This window comes from Amblyomma americanum, chromosome 7 (genome assembly GCF_052857255.1).
Source record: "Amblyomma americanum isolate KBUSLIRL-KWMA chromosome 7, ASM5285725v1, whole genome shotgun sequence".
In the NCBI taxonomy this organism is placed as follows: Eukaryota; Metazoa; Arthropoda; class Arachnida; order Ixodida; family Ixodidae; genus Amblyomma; species Amblyomma americanum.
The window spans coordinates 62,720,910-62,738,531 of record NC_135503.1 but is presented as its reverse complement, the minus strand read 5'-3'; the positions used below and the strand labels follow the sequence as shown (position 1 = coordinate 62,738,531).

Below are 17,622 nucleotides of genomic sequence, written 5' to 3'. Positions count from 1 at the left end.
TTAAGTGTCAAAATCCTACCCTAAAAAACCTTACATTCCAAGAGAGACCTACTGTACGGCTTTATTCGCGACAACCTCGGAGGAGTGTGGCCATTAGGCCCTCTGTGCCGATAGAAAACAAGGATCCTTGTGTGAACGCGATATAGTCCGGGAACAATGCGCAAGACAAGCCGTATAGATGAGATACGAAAGTTTAGTGTTAGCGGTCTTTCATATCCTTAGGAAACGCACATAAGTGCAGAATTTTCGACGCTTCCGTTTATTTTGAGACGCCTTGCGGTCTTCTCTGATTACAATCGCTAAAACTGTTATGGCCTGTAGAATATAAGGCGCATTCTATTACTAGTCACCAACTAGCCCGCCTCTCTCTATTATGCTAGGGTCTAATCAAGTTTGTGCGCATTTACCTCACAAAATAAAAACGAAAACAAATATTGTTACAAATTTAGAAAACTACTATTTATTTTGCCTTTCTGAACATCTTGGGGAGAATTAACAGATTGTTCTTTTGCGTTTTCGCGACAAAGGATGCTGACATGTTGACAGCTGCTCTTTGCTGATTATGACTGCTTGTTGTTTCCAACTGGCGGTGCGGTTGCGTCACTTCTTTAATTTTTTTTAGACATCCAAACCTAATATAGGTCCTTTATATCTACACCCTGCTTCCAAGCATCGTAACTGCTGTCACGTAAACATATGCATATAGCCTTACAATAATCATGACGCAAAAATTCTGTGACATTGTCAATCATAGAAGAGTGACTAGCGCGGGATCATTTCTCTGAAGCGCAGGGACTGCTGTCAAACAATGGGTGTCGATTACTGAAAATTTGGCGTACAAGTTTCCGGCCAATGAGGTCCAACATCATCACTCACCTTGAGATATTTTAACTCTATACTAATATGATCTAAAATTGTTTAGGTATCTGAACGTCGCTCTGGTATCATCTGATCATCTCTATGTATTTTTGTTTTTGCAAATAAACTTTTTTGCGTATTGACTCCGTGGCCTGAGCATACTGCCATTGTTAGCTCTGTGAGCAAGCACACTTCCTGTAATGCCCTAACAAAATCTAATGAAACTCACACACGTTGGCCACGACTAACTCAAAAATGGTGTCCAACGATATATATGAGACAGATACTGCGCCATTTCATTCCTCAAAAACCAATTATTATTATTATTATTACTTTGCAGAATAAATACAAATCTCATCTGTATTGTATTGACACCGCCTGCAAGCGGACATACTCGAGTGACATTCTGAAAAAGGCAAATGAAAATATTCTAGACGTGCATGATTTGTCCAGAAAAATGCTGTGCACGAATTATTCAAATCGAGTGCAAGGGTAACGATGCGACGGTAAAGGACACTCACATGGTAAACGGGTTTGGGGCAGCGATGAAGAGAAAAATTTTTGTTAAGCGGACATTCGTCGAAACGGGAGCACTGATCTCCGCACCAACCGCAGTCGAGCGGGTCCTCTTGACCTTGCCGACATTCCTGGCACCGTTCAATGCTGCAAGAGCCAACCGTATCCTGTACAACCTGCGCAGAACGAAAAGAAGCAGTAATGTCCACTCTTCTCATTGTGATTAATGCTAAAGCCTCAATTTCTTCCTTCGCATAGTCATGCAGATTTCTTCCTGCTCTCGATGCCGCTAGCATCTTGGTAGCTAAGGGACGTGTTTTGTGCAGCATGTGCAATGCTCCTCATGCTCGGCTATATAAATCTTCACATTTGTTTCCGCGAAGCGTTGTTGCAGGCATCTCCATGGTTTACAGAAACTTGATTGTTGAATCTAGAACACTTTTAGGCGCCCATATAGATACCCGTGAACACGTCATCGTGACAGTGTTTCATTGTGAATAATTGAAAATGTTGCATACGTTGTTCCTTGCCTTTAAATTGCATTGACTAGAACAATAAATGAAGCTGCTCGTGGCCACTACGTTTTAAAATGTCAAGAAGTGTCTGGCATTCATATATGCAAGGCTTAGACAAACAGCTCGCGCAAACTGTGTCTAGAACCAGTTCATTTGCACTTGCCTCCGAGGATTGAAAAATAAAAAAAATACCGACTCTTCATCTTTCTTTCAACGGTACGTGATGTGTGAAGCTGGTGGTCAAACAGTGAGATGCTTCAGAACCATGTTTTCCATTCCCTCCAGCGACTCAGGACCTTTCATTTTCATTGCTGATCCTTTTTCTATCATTGACCAAGCAGCCTTAAGCGGAGAGCTTTCTAACTGACCAAAAAGAGTTAAATGTTTAAATGCAACACCAAGCAAAAAAGGGTGTCAAAAGTTATATGCAACCAGAGCACAAATATGACGTATTTTTCGAATGATACTAAGTTGCTTTGTTCATTGGAGCGTTTAGTAAGCTTTAATCAAAAAACAAAACAGACCGAAAAGAGATATGCAGAGGTGGGCATCCTCACGAGGTCAAGCCCTCATGAGGGCACCCTCCCCATTACCTCATGAGGATTTTACTCGATGAGGTAAGGGTGAGGGAGGATTGGCGCTGCAAAATTCGTGTGGACGAGGGCGAACGAGGGAAGACATGGTGAGGTGAGGGAGGGCGAGGGTTTTGGCTGGATCCGTACTCCAGGCTAACGTTGTCTGCGTAGCCCTTTATCAATTCCCGTTTTAAAGGACTACTTGTTAGGGTGAAGTTTCCCGGGGAAGGCCTAATTTCAGTAGTCTGGAGGTACACGAGGCGAACACGAAAGGCGAGCAGGCGCACGCCTTCTGCGTCACTGCGATTTACTACACCGCTGACTATGCTATGCCGAAAAAACCCTCTTCTAACTCAAGAATCCTATTTTTAAAAACTGTCTAAAGTCTTAGGGGAAACAGCCTGTATAGAGTGCTAACAAGGGTGCACGGGCCGTGCCATGTGGGTGGCCGCCGGTCGAAAGGGAACTTTGGCGCCGCAGTCGCCATTTTTATTTAGCAGCGCCGAGTCTGCGTGATGGTAAGAGTGTAGACTAAAGATGTAGAAATTATACCTAGTAAGGCTGCTGAGTTCTCAAGTTCTAGGCTTTATTTCTCGAAACGAAGTCTGATTTCAGCGCAGTGAGGCTTCAAAGAACTAGCTGCAACGCAAAAAATGCTTGTATGAAATTTGAGTGTCAAATGGAAGCCTTTTGGCAATGTTGGTGTGGAATATTTTTCCATGCAGAATGTCAATAGTTGAGTACAGTTGTATCTTCTTTCTATTATCTATTTTCTCTGGAACTGCGGTATAAGAAAGTGGGGGCGCAATTGGGAGGGCAAAGCCAACCACTGTACTCTTATCATGGAAATAAACCTTTGTCCGTAAAGTTCTGAGACTAAGTCCGTTAAAAAGATGCGTTTGACATTGAAATCATTTGTGCAGCACACCTTCGAAGTAGTCTCTATTGCAGTCTCTACACAGCATCCAACGCTTCTTCAGGTCTCGGGAACAGTTGGAAAACGCTTTTTTTAGGCAGGACTGTCAACTCCTTTGTCGCGGCGTCTTGAATGGTCTACACGCTCCCCATCCAGCGACCTTTTAGGGCTCTCTTCACACGAGGAAACAGGAAAAAATCGCGTGGGGAGAGGTCAGGCAAGTATGGCGGATGGGGAAGTACATTAATGCTGTGCTTGGCAAGAAATTTTGTCACGTTGAGAGCAGTGTGCGGCCTTGCGTTATCGTGGAGACAGCTCCATTGCCCAGATGCACATAAGTCATGGAGACGGTGTTCAGGTGCATCACGCATCTGTTGGAGGACGCGGATATAAGACTCCTGATTCACCGTCTGCTCTTGTGGGACGACCTCGTGGCGTATGACACCTCTGGCATCGAAAAGAACTATCAGCATCGTCTTTGTTTTGGTCTTCTGTCGACGCACCTTTATCGACGCCGGAGAGCTTGTGCACCGCCATTCGGCGCTCAGCCTCGTTGCTTGAGGATTGTATTAAACAAACCATTTTTCGTCTTCAGCAATGACGCTTTCGATGAATGCAGCATCCTTTCCCGCCTCGGAGTGCAAATCGGCGCTCACTGATGCCCGCGTGTCCTTCTGGCCCTGTGTGAGGGAGTGCGGCACAAGTCTGGCTTTCAGCTTTTGTTTCCCCAACTTCTCACGCAAAATTTGGTGACATGTTGTCTTACCAATGTCGAGACCATCTGATAGCATGCAGACTGTAATGGTGCGGTCTTATTGTACGATTTCTCAGAACCGAGCCACGTGGTTTTCATTCCGTGAGGTTTGAAGACGCCACGCCCTGTGTCATCTTCCACCAACCTTCTCCCCGAAACGAACCTATTGTGCCGCTCGAAACCGCAATGATATCTTGTTGCCGTAATCATCACGAAGGGGCTCATAAGTGTGTGCGGCTGTTTTGAAAAGCTTCACACAGAATTTTATGTTTACACGCTGTGCGAGGTGGACGTCCATCTCTCCACATTCACTCACAGTAGAATGCGCAGACGAATAATGACAGCGTATTTTTCTACATGTAGTGCCATCTAGCGGCTGCCACAGCAATTAACATAGAGAACTCAGGTTAGCCCGATTAAACGGCGCTACACATGAGAGAAAACATTTAATTTGGGGAATAATTTCTACAGAAGAAAATAAATCAGTCTCGAAACTTTAACGGACAAAGGTTGTAAAGAAGGTGCTTAACCACTTTGTTCTTAATAATTGCTCGATCCGCCTTGCATCGTGCATGTGCTAAGAAAGAAAAAGTTGTGCTGTTCTCCAAATAATTGGAACACATCTCTTGGTTTATTACTGCCCCTGCCGAGACATGTGACCGTGTAATCGCGCACCTGATATGAACTAAATTTCTTGCAGGCATGATAGTGAATTGACACTCATCGTTTGGGTAGTCCGTAGAGATGCAAGCAAAAAATTCCGGGCGGTCTAGCTTTGGGTAACCACGAATTATCGTGCGCTAGCACCATTAGCCCCCGTTTTGTATGGTTTTATCCTCACTTTCACTGCTTTTGCGTGACCTGAACGGGCTTGCTTTGGTTGATAATATCAGATGTAAGTTTGTGTAATATCGTGTCATTTTAGACTTGTACTCCGGTAGAATTCCTCATTCTCTACATTCGCACATCCCTGGGAGCCGTGATTCCGTTTCTGATCCAAAGGTGCAGCGGGTAAGCTACGCGCCACTGTCCTGCGATGGGAGGTGCTGTCATCGGCGGGGCCTTTGAGACCTACCTTGTTCTTGAGGAATATCTCGCGACTAATCATTAACTGAACTGCCACGGTGGTCAGTTCGCTCGCAATCCAAAGGGCAGCTTGTGATGACGTCACAACGTCATGTAACCAAGGTGGCTCATGAGCTAGAAGCAGGCTTAGGACAGACAACCACTTTTCAGTAGAGTGGAAGCGCTAGGGCACTAAAATAGAAACCCAGGAATCGTTCACTACAGGCTCGGGGAATTAGTGACTAGCATTATTCAGCCCAAATGCTGCATTTAACGACTAGTTTGATTATAAAATGGCTTGACTACTTTTTAAGTGACAGCATAAGTGACAGCATAAGTGACAGCATAAGAGCCTCAATGCAGCGAAAAGCCGGCATCGCACTGGTGGAAGACAGTAAAGAAAACAAGAACTTCATAACTGAGGAGCGGGATCTGAACCCGCGGTGGCGCTAAAGAATCAGTTACACTGGCCGCTGCTTCAGACCACTACGCCATCGCCCACAGCTTTTCCTTAAGCATAATACTGCTTATATTGAAAATATATTCTATTTACATTAACTAAATTACTTAAAAAGCCATTAGGAAACGCCACGAAACGCACTGCAAAAAGACTGAGCAACAGAACACTAGACGCGTGGTAAGTCTGAGCACGGAACGAAGAGGGAGGCCACTCTGTTTCATAGTCAGTCTGGTCATAGACTACCCTCCGATGAACAGTCACTTCGGAGATATCTTAACATCCTGCCTGTACGAACTGCCAAGCTGTCGAGCTGTGCTTGCAATGTCGTCGCCTCCGTCACGTACCCGCGTTCACTCGTGCTAAACTGCCAGTATCTCACGCTGTAGTTTGAAACCGTGGTCTTCATCATCTTCCATCCGTGCGTATGGAAGCGTCATCATACGAGCATGCACCAAACTGCACGACGTGACGGAAGATTAGAAGTAGTGAAATTCATAACATGCAGTTCTATCGTATTCCTTGTCCTGAGTCTATTCTGTGCTTAACACTTATTGTAACTGTCGCGGGATATGCAGATGGACTGTTTTCTAAGCATTCTTGGCGTACATAGGTTTTTGTACACGGGAAAAACAACACGCTGACTCATTTTAGCTGTGCATGTAGATAACAGTGAAATGTTACAAGTGCAGGCACATATATGCATGCAGTGATATTATGGCGCTCAATTCGTATCTGTCTCCGTTTTGTCTCACGTATTATGCTCAAACAACACATAGGCACACGTACACGCACACACACAACAATATAAGCATCTAGCCTTTCGTCTAATAATGCCTTGATCGCTTGTCTTATATGTTTATTGCTCAGTAATATCGCCAGAAGTTGCCAACTAGGAAAAATAGCTCCAGTTTTAATACGACTGTTAGTGTGGGTGAGGGAGGGCGAGGGTGAAGGAGGGCCATGGCTTGAAAAGTGAGGGTGAGGGAAGAAAATTAAAAATGAGGGCATTTGCCCACCTCGGGGCCAACACACGTTTTTGGGACCCGTTTTGTAAGCAGTCCTGGCCAACAATTCGTTCGGCGATAGCATATAGAGAGCGTTTTTTCCACCCACGACGAGAACAGCACCATCGGAAGGATTATTAAGGTAGATGATATATTTTACCGGCCGTTCTGTTGGTTCGAATGTTTTGATCCCAATGCCAACTTGATAAAGTACTGCCGTTAAAACCGCCAGGACTTGCATGAGTGTTGCTTGCAGATGCATCGTGGTGAGGTGGCACTGATGCTGATGGCTTCAATTGCTTTCCATTTACACAGCAAGTCATAATAACCTGATCGCGGCCGAAGAAGCCATGGCAGATCCTACGAGAAAGGACATGAAAAATAAATCTTTAGTAATATGAAAAGAAGGGCACTGTGCAGCGTTTTGTTTAGCCCTATCCTCATTCTAAGCATGTGCAACTGCTTAACGTCGCCTTAGCAGGGTGCGTCCGTGAGCGTGAGCTTATCATACTCGAATTATTGACGTTGTTTCCATTACAATTTTACAGTCGTTCACACACTTGTCTAGAGTGCTCGAGCGGCATGCTCTGTTTTTCTTTTCGATTGTTTCACTCGCCGCTGCTAAGCGGACTCTGATAGAGCTTTTAAATATAATAGGTGTTAGAGACGACCCACGGGAATTTCCACGCATTATAAGGCCATGTTTCGAACCTTACGCCAGTCGTACAACACACGAACTTTATCTCCGATACGCCGTTTGAGCGTTCAAGATAGTATGTGGACGACTGTGCAGCCGCCCACAGAAGTTTCTTCGCCATAGCTGTGAACTAATAACAAGTAGCCAGTTATTATTCAATATGCAATTCTAATATACTCTGTAGTCCATGGTGTTATTTCCTATTAAACAAAAGGCTTGACGGGTGGCTGTGTGTGCGTGTGGCTGGATTTATAAATTATTCCGTACACTAAGCCTTTAACCCATATTACAGCGAGTATTAAAACTCGGAGCACGAACAACCATAAAAGTATAGTAAAAAGCGTCTGAGAGAACGTGCCCACAGACCGCACACCCCCGGGGGCACTGGCCTCAAGTAAATAGCTCCTGCCACCTCTCCCATCCATGCAGTCATCTGAACTGGACATGAGGGTCATACAAATCACCCCTGTATAAGCATGCAGAACCATGGTCTTAAAAAAAAACGCTTATGATTCTGATTTTTGAATCATAAAGCTTCGAACACGACGCTGACGACCAAAGAACGGAATTCGTCATTCTTAGAAAGCTACGGGCACATTCGCGCAAGCGTGTAGCGCTTGCTTGCTGGTATGCTGGCATGTCATTAGGTGACAAAATACCCAAACTGAAAAGACCGTTGAGCTATGTATATGATTAAATTATCATCATTGCAAATAAGCAAGTTCCGTGTGAACATGATGGGAGGGACATAACCTCACGTTTTTTATCCTCTACCCAGTTATAATTGACTATGCAGTATAGATATTCGTCTATTACTTCACGACATGTGCCTCTCGATGTTACCTTTTTAACACGGCATTCCGATTGAGCTGGTAAACTAGTCCACATCCTTACTACGTTTCCGATTGAACATCCGCTATGCAAGCGATGTTTACAAGTAGTGATTGTAGCTTTCTACTTACCACGTTGCTCCGTCGGCATGTTCAGCAGGCACAGTTCGGTGTATCCAGCGCTGAGCGGCGGATTTTTATTTCTTTTAGGACGCCGTCTCGACAGTGTGACACATACAGGTTGCTGTATCTGAAGAGGCTACCTACGCAGACAGATAACATAAAACCCGCGCTTTGTAGAGATTGGCAAATAAGCGATAAGGTGCGCGTTCTTTCTCAGAAGGGTTCTGTGTACTGCTTTCTAGTAGCGCGTTCTGAAAACTGGAAAGGCTTACGTTTTAGGGTCGTGCTGAGTAGAACGACGCTTGTAATGGGTTTACAGGAATTAAAGTGCAAGCTTTCTGGCGAGTTGGTATAGCATTATCAGAACAGCGCAAAGAACTGGAACTGAAGGACACAGACAAAGCGGGCTTCACCAGTGCCCTGTCTGTGTCGTCGGTACTATGGCTAACAGAATCCAAGAAAGAGAAAACTCACGATTTTGTCGGCTCATTGACAGTGCCATCGTTCCTAACAAAAATCAGTTGAATACTACGTCTTGTCGTGAGCTTTTCTTTGGTAGCTCTCACCGCTTTGCTTCTTTTTTTTACTCTGTATAGGCATTCTGTGTGTCCATATTTTCAGGGTATATTTGTGCCTTCACCTCAAACTTGCGAGTGTAATTCTGCAACCTCCCATTGGATTGTTTTCAGTACTTGGTGTGTTCCTTAGTGACCATTCGTCTGACCGACATGTCAAGATCAGTTGCATACGTTTTTTTTTATTTATTTATTGAAACTGCAATATCTTTACAAGGCTTTAGCAGAGTGACCATGTAATATACAAGTAACAAATGTCGGAAATAATAAACTTAATTGGAATATGTTTAACAAAAAAGAAATCGTGAAAAAGCGAATTGAAAAAACACAAGTATACATAGGAATGCGAGGATTTATTCCAGTGCAAACATGCAAGAAAATTAAGGATAGGTTTAAAATAATTTAGTTGGTTTGTGTTACTGCATAATTAGTTAACTTATTCCAATCGGTATTGTTCTTGAGAAATAGGAATACTTACAGGAGTCAATTCGTGCGTTAATGGTGTTACCTTTGTAGTCTTTTTACAGGCGGTACAGGCACTTAGACGACGGCGGTTTTGGCACGCCAGAAATATGTCTCACGTGCCAAGTACGAAATGTTGCAGACTGACACTAACTTGGAGAATAAAATAAGAAACTATTTCTCCATTGGCCGAAGATACTTCTTCCTTCTTTATCGAAGCTGCGAATGTACCGATCACCATCATTATAATGATCATCCTTTTCAAGGTGATTATTCATTATTATTTATAATAAGAAATGACATTACCATATCAAAACGTTCGTACACTTCCATAAGCACCACCAGCACATCAGCAGTGACGGCTTCTCAAAATGGCGCACCACTGAACATCTAGCGTGTATTGTTATACTATGCTTTAGTTTTTGCAAAGTCGCCGACATCCGGCAATTGTTTTTTGTTTTATTCTTTCCTACGATGGTAAAATGCATGACCTATATGGACAAAACGAATTAACCATAAAATGCTTTTAGTTCCTATTATACTCAAATTAAGACCAACATCGTGAGGAAAGCGTGGAGAGCACGACCGAAAACTTGAGAACTTTTGTCGGAATGGAAGCCTGAAGAACAATACCTTTTAAAATTTTCAGCCATGAGCGGCATTTTAACCAACTTTTGCGCCGACAGAGTCACTTCGCTTCTCGACGTCTTAAACACTACTCTGCATATTGCGCCTTTTTTAAGGCCAAAGCCTGTAATGGCTTATACTCGCGGCCACGAGCCTGTCCGTCCGATGTCACGTTCTTCAGCAACTAGATAAGAAAAGCCTGTGCAATAGGATTCGAACCACCATCCTTCCGTTCCGCAGCCGAGCGTGCTAACGACTGCGCTACTTCCTGCCAACACATGTGTAGTTCTTATCTAGGACGCTAGAGAGTGTTAGCGGAAAGGCGTCGAATCAGACGGATGCCACCAGAACGCCCTCCAGTGTCTACAGCATTTAATATTCACAAACAATTGTGTACTTAACCAACATCTTAACCACACATCAGTCACACAAGCAGCAGCACCACACTAAAGGCTTCCGCCTCACCGCACTTCATGCCAACAAAGTGCCCCTGAACGTTTTGTGTCTTTATTAGCTGGAAGAAAAAGAACCCTCTCACGTGGCGTGTGTAGTAAATCATCAACTTGCTCATCTTTCATCCGTTCGTGCCGCGCTTCAACAAGCTTGGAGCCAGTAGTGTTCCAGTCGTGGCTGTGCAATTGTGCCAGGTTGAGTCTAGAGATAGCAGTGCTCGCCGCTGTCAGAAATGATAGCTTTAGTCCCTGCATTCACTGGTCAGAGGGCGCTCGGGGCAACCAAACGCGTAGGCGGGCCCATTGGTGAGGGGTTGGTGAGGCACCTTCAGCAGCGGAAGCATCGAGTGATGCCGAGCCCGATGGCCACCACGAGAAGCAGAAGCGGCTGAGTGTGGCAGCACATACAAATGCGCAAATGCGTTGAAGGAAGCTAAGCGCGCTGCGCAGATAAGAAAAAAAAATTATTGAATCATACATTTCCCGTATGAGATGACAGTGCGTTACTATTATCGCACCTTTGTTTCTGCATGCTTTCTTTTGGTATCGCTTTGCATCGGGTATGCATGGTGGAAGGTCCGTGATATATGCCTATTCAAAGTAGTTTATCTGCTACAGCACAAACTTCTAGCGCAACCATTTGCGACCCTCTCCGCACATCTTGCAGACGCAAACTGAAGCGTGCGCCATGGTTTTGTGAATGTCTCCGTGCACAGCTGCACAAAATAGTGCCTGCGGTGTAAGCACAGCGCGAGAGCCTGTGCCGACTGGCACAAAGGAACGGCCAGAGAAGCTGATCTGTCCGCACCGGCGCAGGTTTTAATCCCGCTCGCCGCTGGTGGTAGGGCTGTTTTTATTTATTTAAACAGGTTCACAACACTATTCACCCATCCACACACATGAAGGACACCAGCCTTTCTTCAAGGTGGGGATTCTAAAGCTAGCACCTAAGATGACTTAATGTAGAAGCTGCTCAAACCCCAAAACCAGCCTATGCTTTTCCTGCGTGGCATTACATGTTCACACCTAATTTCAGCGAAGACATAGACAACCAATGTGTTCTTGCTTTTTCCGCTTTTGTCTTTATTCCATACACGGCATTTCTGACCACAGCCTGTGTCAACGTCTTTTTTTTCTATGAAATTTAAGTCACTTGCAAATAACGTAGAAAAGGCACTAGGTTCGACTATGAATGTGTGATTATAAATTTTAAAGAAACTTTATAACACAAAGTAACGCTCAAAAAGAAAACTCTTCAACATTTTGCTGCTCCCAACTATGCTTTTCCGAACGCAGTGCGCTCTATGTATCGATCTACAGTTTGTCAGTTATATTTCCTGGAGAGAAATGAGTGCCGCGATTCACATTTTGCAATACCAGAAACACGTTTACTTGTCTATAAAGCAGTTGTTCCACCTGTCTTGGAATCTACTGTAATCATCTAGGATGGATAAACACTGACTAAAATAATTATAAAATGGCGGTGGGACATATCTGCAGTTCTCCAATCAGGGATTTGAAAAAATACGGGGAAACTATAGCAGTGGGGAACAAACGACACACACTTTAACGTCCTATTACGCTCCTCGGGATATTTTTCAATTCTGTGTGTTGTGTTATAGAGATCAGTTATTATACAAAAAAAAATCAGTGTTCAGTTTTGTGTCAAGAGCATCTAGATTAATATAATAGGGGTGACATGACAACCGATCCAATTTTTTCGACCAACGTATCTCCTGCGTGCTCCTTTTATCCAGCATTTAAATTAAGCCCACGAAGTATGAAAAATAGCCACGTGATTTCTCTCTTGCGATACCGTATTGTATCCCTGCCAAATGGTTTGGTTTATGGTTTATGGGGGTTTAATGTCCCGAAGCGACACTGGCTATTAGGGACGCCGTAGTGAAGGGCTCCGGAAATTTCGACCACATGGGGTTCTTTAAAGTTCACTGACATCGCACAGTACACAGGCCTCTAGAATTTCACCTCCATCAAAATTCGACCTCCAGGACAGGATCGAACCTGCGTCTTTCGGGCCAGCATCCGAATGCCATAGCCACTGAGCCAAAATTATGCAATACTACTGTATTTCACAGCAAGCTATCGCATCTTAGGTAATGATGCTCCGAGCGGAACTTTGGACGTGGTACGCATTTCCTGCTCTATATTATTTTCCTTGTATTAGTCAAAATAGTAAAGAGCTACGATCGTCTCGTATTTGAGCACCAGGGTATTTATAATTATCAATACAATATAAACGTTCTTCGTCTTAAGGGAACGCGAAATGTATTGGGAGTGTTTGTCGTGAAGAACTTCCACAGTTTCTATTTCGCCTTCAGTACTGCATACAGCCGCCCAAACAATAACATGAGTGCACTATAACTTAATATCGTTTCGTCTTCTCATGGAGCCCTTTCTCCATGTTAGGTTGAATGCAATTAGTAGATGAAATCACTTTTATTTTTGCCGGAGCTGTCAATGTTTGGTACCTGTTACCTATTTATTATAGAAGGGTGTCGCTGAGTTAGAGTTAAATGGCTTAGCGTCTGTAGACTGTTGTAAGTAGCAAGCAGAAAAAAGAAACCAGTTTTCTCGTGGACATGTAGCTCTTCTGTCGGTTTTTAAAAATCATAAAATTTAAATTTAGAACCTGCAATAACGAAAAATCGGATATCTTAATTAGTCAAGCACCCATTCGCTATGAACTAAGCTCGGCCTATTTCAAACATGGAAGCCTGTGACTTAGCGTAAAACACCAGCAATGGCTTATTCACAGATCGCGAAAATATACCGACAAAAATGAATGCCATGTTATATCGTTGGCGTCAAGAAAATTGTATACTAGTTTTGCGTTTCACTTTTTGTACTTTTTCTGGGGGCTGTCGAGCTTTTAATTGGCAGCCACGCCTGATTAAGACGTGTGATTAAAGTGTAAAGTCTCCGGTGGGCCCTACGGCAACGCACTGTATTTATAAGCTTAGTCTCCTTTCTAGTCCTTGTTGTTCGAGCTCGTAGATTAAGTGTAACTTTACTGTGTTGTGCGAAAAATGAGAAACCCAACTAAATTCGCCAATTGAGGTCTGATTAAAGATTCCAGACGAAGTACTTTGCCCTCTCCATATCTTCTTATTAACATTCCACTTGAGTGCTTATGGTACTTTGGTGGGCGTATGCCCTAGACAGCAGTCTGGGAATCACAAATCGAATTGCTCATTAGCAACGCCAAGCGTAGGTTAGATTATTTGCGCCGTAACTTCGGCTAAGCGTAGGCTTCTTTATAAAACACTCCTCCTTTCAAAACTGGAGTATGCCGCCCCCATTCCGGATCCGCACGAGATCCCTCTTCCTGTTGCAGCGGAGGTGGTTCACAATAATGCAGTACATCTTGCTAAAGAACTGACTATCAGCAACGATGGCTGAGAAATGCCTTGTCCATTGCGAACGGCACATGACCGTTTCCAGTACTATACAATTTTTTTATAGATTAAGTTTCTGCATGACTAATCCCATTTGCTCATATCGCTAGACCTGTCCAAGTTCGGAAACACCGGAATTCTATGGAGCACAGCCACTCATGGCATGGGTGCGTATGGCTGCTTCTACATCGGTGGGGAGATAATCTCTTGTGTTTTACACTGCAACTCTCGAATCAACTAGTATTCTCGTCTTGTAACAAGTTGCAGCCACGGAGTATTGGGACGAAATAGGCAGAGGCAGAGCTCGTTAGAAATTATTTATTACTGTCAGCTCAAAAGAAACGGCACTACACGGCGAAAGAATGTTCAATCCGGGATAAAGAACAAAGACAGGAGGCTCACCGTGGCTTTCGCTTGTCGCACGGCTCACGGGTAGGAGTGGGTACCAGGCTGCAGGCGAAGCGGGTTCCTCGGCGGCCCGTAGTGCGAGTCCACTTCCCGAGCATCTGACGCATCTTTAGTTCCCCCCGATTACAGCTCGGGGCGGATATCGCTCGCTCTCCCCTCAGCCGCGTATGCCTCCTTTCCCCATACGTGAGCGGCCGGCGCGCCCCCGCGGCGACATCCAGGAACTACGGAGAAGCTCGTGTGTCTTCGTCCGCTCCTGGGTGGCTCGCGCGGTTCGCCTTGTGGCGTTCGTGAGCTCGCCGCTGGCTGGTGAAGGAAATGGGGTACGCGTGTATGCCACAAGCTTTGTGTGCTTGGGAACCTTGAGTAACGGTGTAACGAAAGCCCGAGTAATCACACTTCTGAGAAGCACTCTTTTCTCTAACAGCTATTTTGACATCCAAGCTATTTATTCAAAGGAATGTCTTTTGTATGCGATCGAGAATATTCTTCATCATCAACGTGAGCCTAACTACGTCCACTGCAACAGAGCGGCAAGATGCCTGCGTTGACCTGAATTTAAGATGAACCCTTTTCGTTAGTATCCAGGTTTTCGCCTTATAGGTTAGTGCCGGTAAGATGCATCTGTTATACACTTTCCTCCTGTCGGAATATTGGGAAAATTTTGTTCGTCACCTAAGAGGCACCGCCAAATGCACTACGTCCCATTCTTATTACCCTCGTTATTTCGCTCTCGTGGGCTGTAAATGCGATCACTACTTCCTCAAAATAGATTGCTATTTTTCAATTCTTTTAAAATCAAGCCAACGCTCTCATTACAGGAGGTTCCATACTTTGGTCGCGTAATCAGACATAACCACGCCATCGTATTACACACACCTTCAACACGATGTGGTCTTAAAAACGAGAACTTCTGATCTTCCCCAGACTACTCTACGTACTGTTCCGGAGCCGATAAGCTCCCGGGAGGATGCGATACCCACCGGCATCCTGTTTCTCTTATACTGTAATTGTGTTCCTCCTTTCAACCGGATTGTGCGCTGGACATCCGTTGCTGCAGGCGTGCCGCGGCGCTGTTCATTCTGCTCTTGCCACTGCCTTGTTCGCTAACAATTCAAATTCTTCCTTTAGTGTCTGCGACTGTCCTACTTCTGAGTATACACCTGAGTATACAATGCTAGCTATGGCGTTGCGGAACATCTCGTAAATATTAATGTGGCAATATCTGCGGGAAGGTGATTCCAGTCCGTAAGGTACGCGGCAAAAATTACTGAGAAAAATATTTGGTATTACAGGAATCAAAACCGAGTTTTTGAAGATGATCAGTACGACGGGATACATAAAATGGCTGTTGGATAAGGCGACGGCACAGTACGGGGTGATGGTACAATTTGTGAAACGAAGCGGTAAGAGACAATTTGCGACGAAGTGACAGCAATGGAAGAGAAAGACTACCTTTCATTGTAGTTATGCTTGCAGTGCGGTTGTAATTAGTGAGAATGAAACGCACAGACGTATTTTGAACCATCTCAAGAGCCTTAATTTTAACGTCATAAGTAAGATCCCCGACTGAATTTTTATACTACAATTTGAAGCGAATTAGTTTTTTTAATTCCAAATATTTATATTTATATTGCAAATAAATAACAGCCGCTTTTAGAAATGTTATCCTTTGCTATGATACATATAATGTCCACCTGCTAAGGTCTCAACTAGAGACTGGCAGAATTCCAAATAAATAAATAAATATATCAAAAGTTTCAAAGAACAAGGAACATTGAAAAAATAGCGACGTAAGTAGCCTAGCATACGATTAGCATTGCTGACTACGTGTTCGATGTGAACGGACCAATTTAGGTTATCAGTCATGTTAACGCCAAGGTATTTATATGATGTTACACACTCTAAAGAAATGTTATTAATGTAATACGAAGATTGGGTGGTAGATTAGCTTGAAACACGCATGACTTTGCCTTTGTTAATATTTAGTTGCACTGACCATTTCATGCACAAGTTTGCTACACTGATAAGGTCTGCCTGAAATATACAGCGGTCATTAGTATCGGTTATTTCTCTAAAAATAACAATCATCCGCAAAAAAATGGATGTGAGAGTTAACAAGAGGCGGAAGATCATTGATGTTGATTAAGATTGGACCAGCTATATTTACTCCGCCCATATTGCTAAAACAGCGAACTTTGGCAGAGAGTAAAAATGATTTGGTTTCGTTTGGTTTATGGGGGCTTAACGTCCCAAAGCGACTCAGTCTATGAGGGTTACCGTAGTGAATGGCTCCAGCTAATTTAGACCACCTGGGGTTCTTTAACGTGCCCTGACATCGCATTGTACACAGGCATCTAGAATTTCGCTCCCATAGAAATTCGACCGCAGCGGCCCGGATCGAACCCGCGTCTTTCGGATCAGGAGCCGAGCGCCATAACCACTGAGCCACCGCGGCGGCCAGAGACTACAAATGTCAGGGAACTCTGTCTACGGGGATAAGGAGCTGTAAGTTGTTCACTTTATTGCTTGTTTCAGGCAGCGGAGCCATCCCAAGCAGCACAGGTCATATGATCAGGTATATATGATCAACTGTGACCTGCATCTCACGGAAAGTAGACGCGTCGCTGATTCCGCGTTATGTAAATACTGAGCTCTCCTTATGAGTGGCCCGAAAAAGTGTACACCTCAGCAGAGGTTCTTAAATATGTAGCATTCTGAGAAAGCGTGCACTTACCCACCAAGATTCAGAAGGAACTATCGAGTAGCCGTCGCCGTTTATAGTCAAGTCGCTAATTTTAAAAACCTTATGACCTTCTGGAGTTTTGTATACCTGCTTCAAAGCCACCTTCCGAGAAATATCGCTTCCTAGAACTTGGCAATACTTCAAATCAAGCAAGCCATTCTTGCTATATCCCCGTAAAATATCCCAAATGGCCGCGAATCGTCCCTTTATATGCTTCATTTTGCGGTGCTTCTACAGTGTCAATTCGCCGATATCACACCGCAGCCGAGTTTCGATGAAGACGAAACGCAAACGGGCGGGTTTGCTGAGCGGACCAAAAGTGGTCTAAATTATTCCGGAGCCCTTCACTACTGTTTTCCACGCTGCTCACGTGTCGCTTCGTGAAAACAAGCCCTACCGTTTACAATTTACTTCACTAATAACGCCTGCATAGATGTGCTCAGAGCGTTCAAGAGGCGTGCCGAGGCGTTTGGTCTCGTCTTCATGAACCCGTTCCACGGTGCAAGCTGAGAAAACGTAAGGCAGACTTCATGAATTCGTTTTTTTCATTTAAAAACAACACTTCTGAACCTAATATTAACGACGTAGCATTCTCAATCCCGTTTAAGCATTCTCAGCACTTT

At 44.2% G+C, this 17,622-nt stretch overlaps 1 protein-coding gene across 2 annotated transcripts in view; it reads right to left on the bottom strand.

The window, feature by feature from the left end:
- LOC144099230 (hepatocyte growth factor receptor-like) overlaps window positions 1-14,356 on the bottom strand; it is a 46,544-nt gene extending 32,188 nt beyond the window's left edge. Inside the window, exons 1-4 of one of the 2 annotated variants that reach the window (XM_077632378.1) lie at window positions 14,248-14,356; window positions 8,323-8,453; window positions 6,824-7,023; window positions 1,380-1,550 (exon numbers count right to left, since the gene is read on the bottom strand). In XM_077632378.1, the coding sequence (XP_077488504.1) occupies window positions 1,380-1,550; window positions 6,824-6,925 (273 nt within the window). In that variant the 5' untranslated portion in view covers window positions 6,926-7,023; window positions 8,323-8,453; window positions 14,248-14,356. The remainder of the gene's footprint in view (window positions 1-1,379; window positions 1,551-6,823; window positions 7,024-8,322; window positions 8,454-14,247) is intronic. The other variant, XM_077632379.1, reaches the window with a different exon arrangement.
- Between the last annotated feature and the right edge of the window lie 3,266 nt (window positions 14,357-17,622).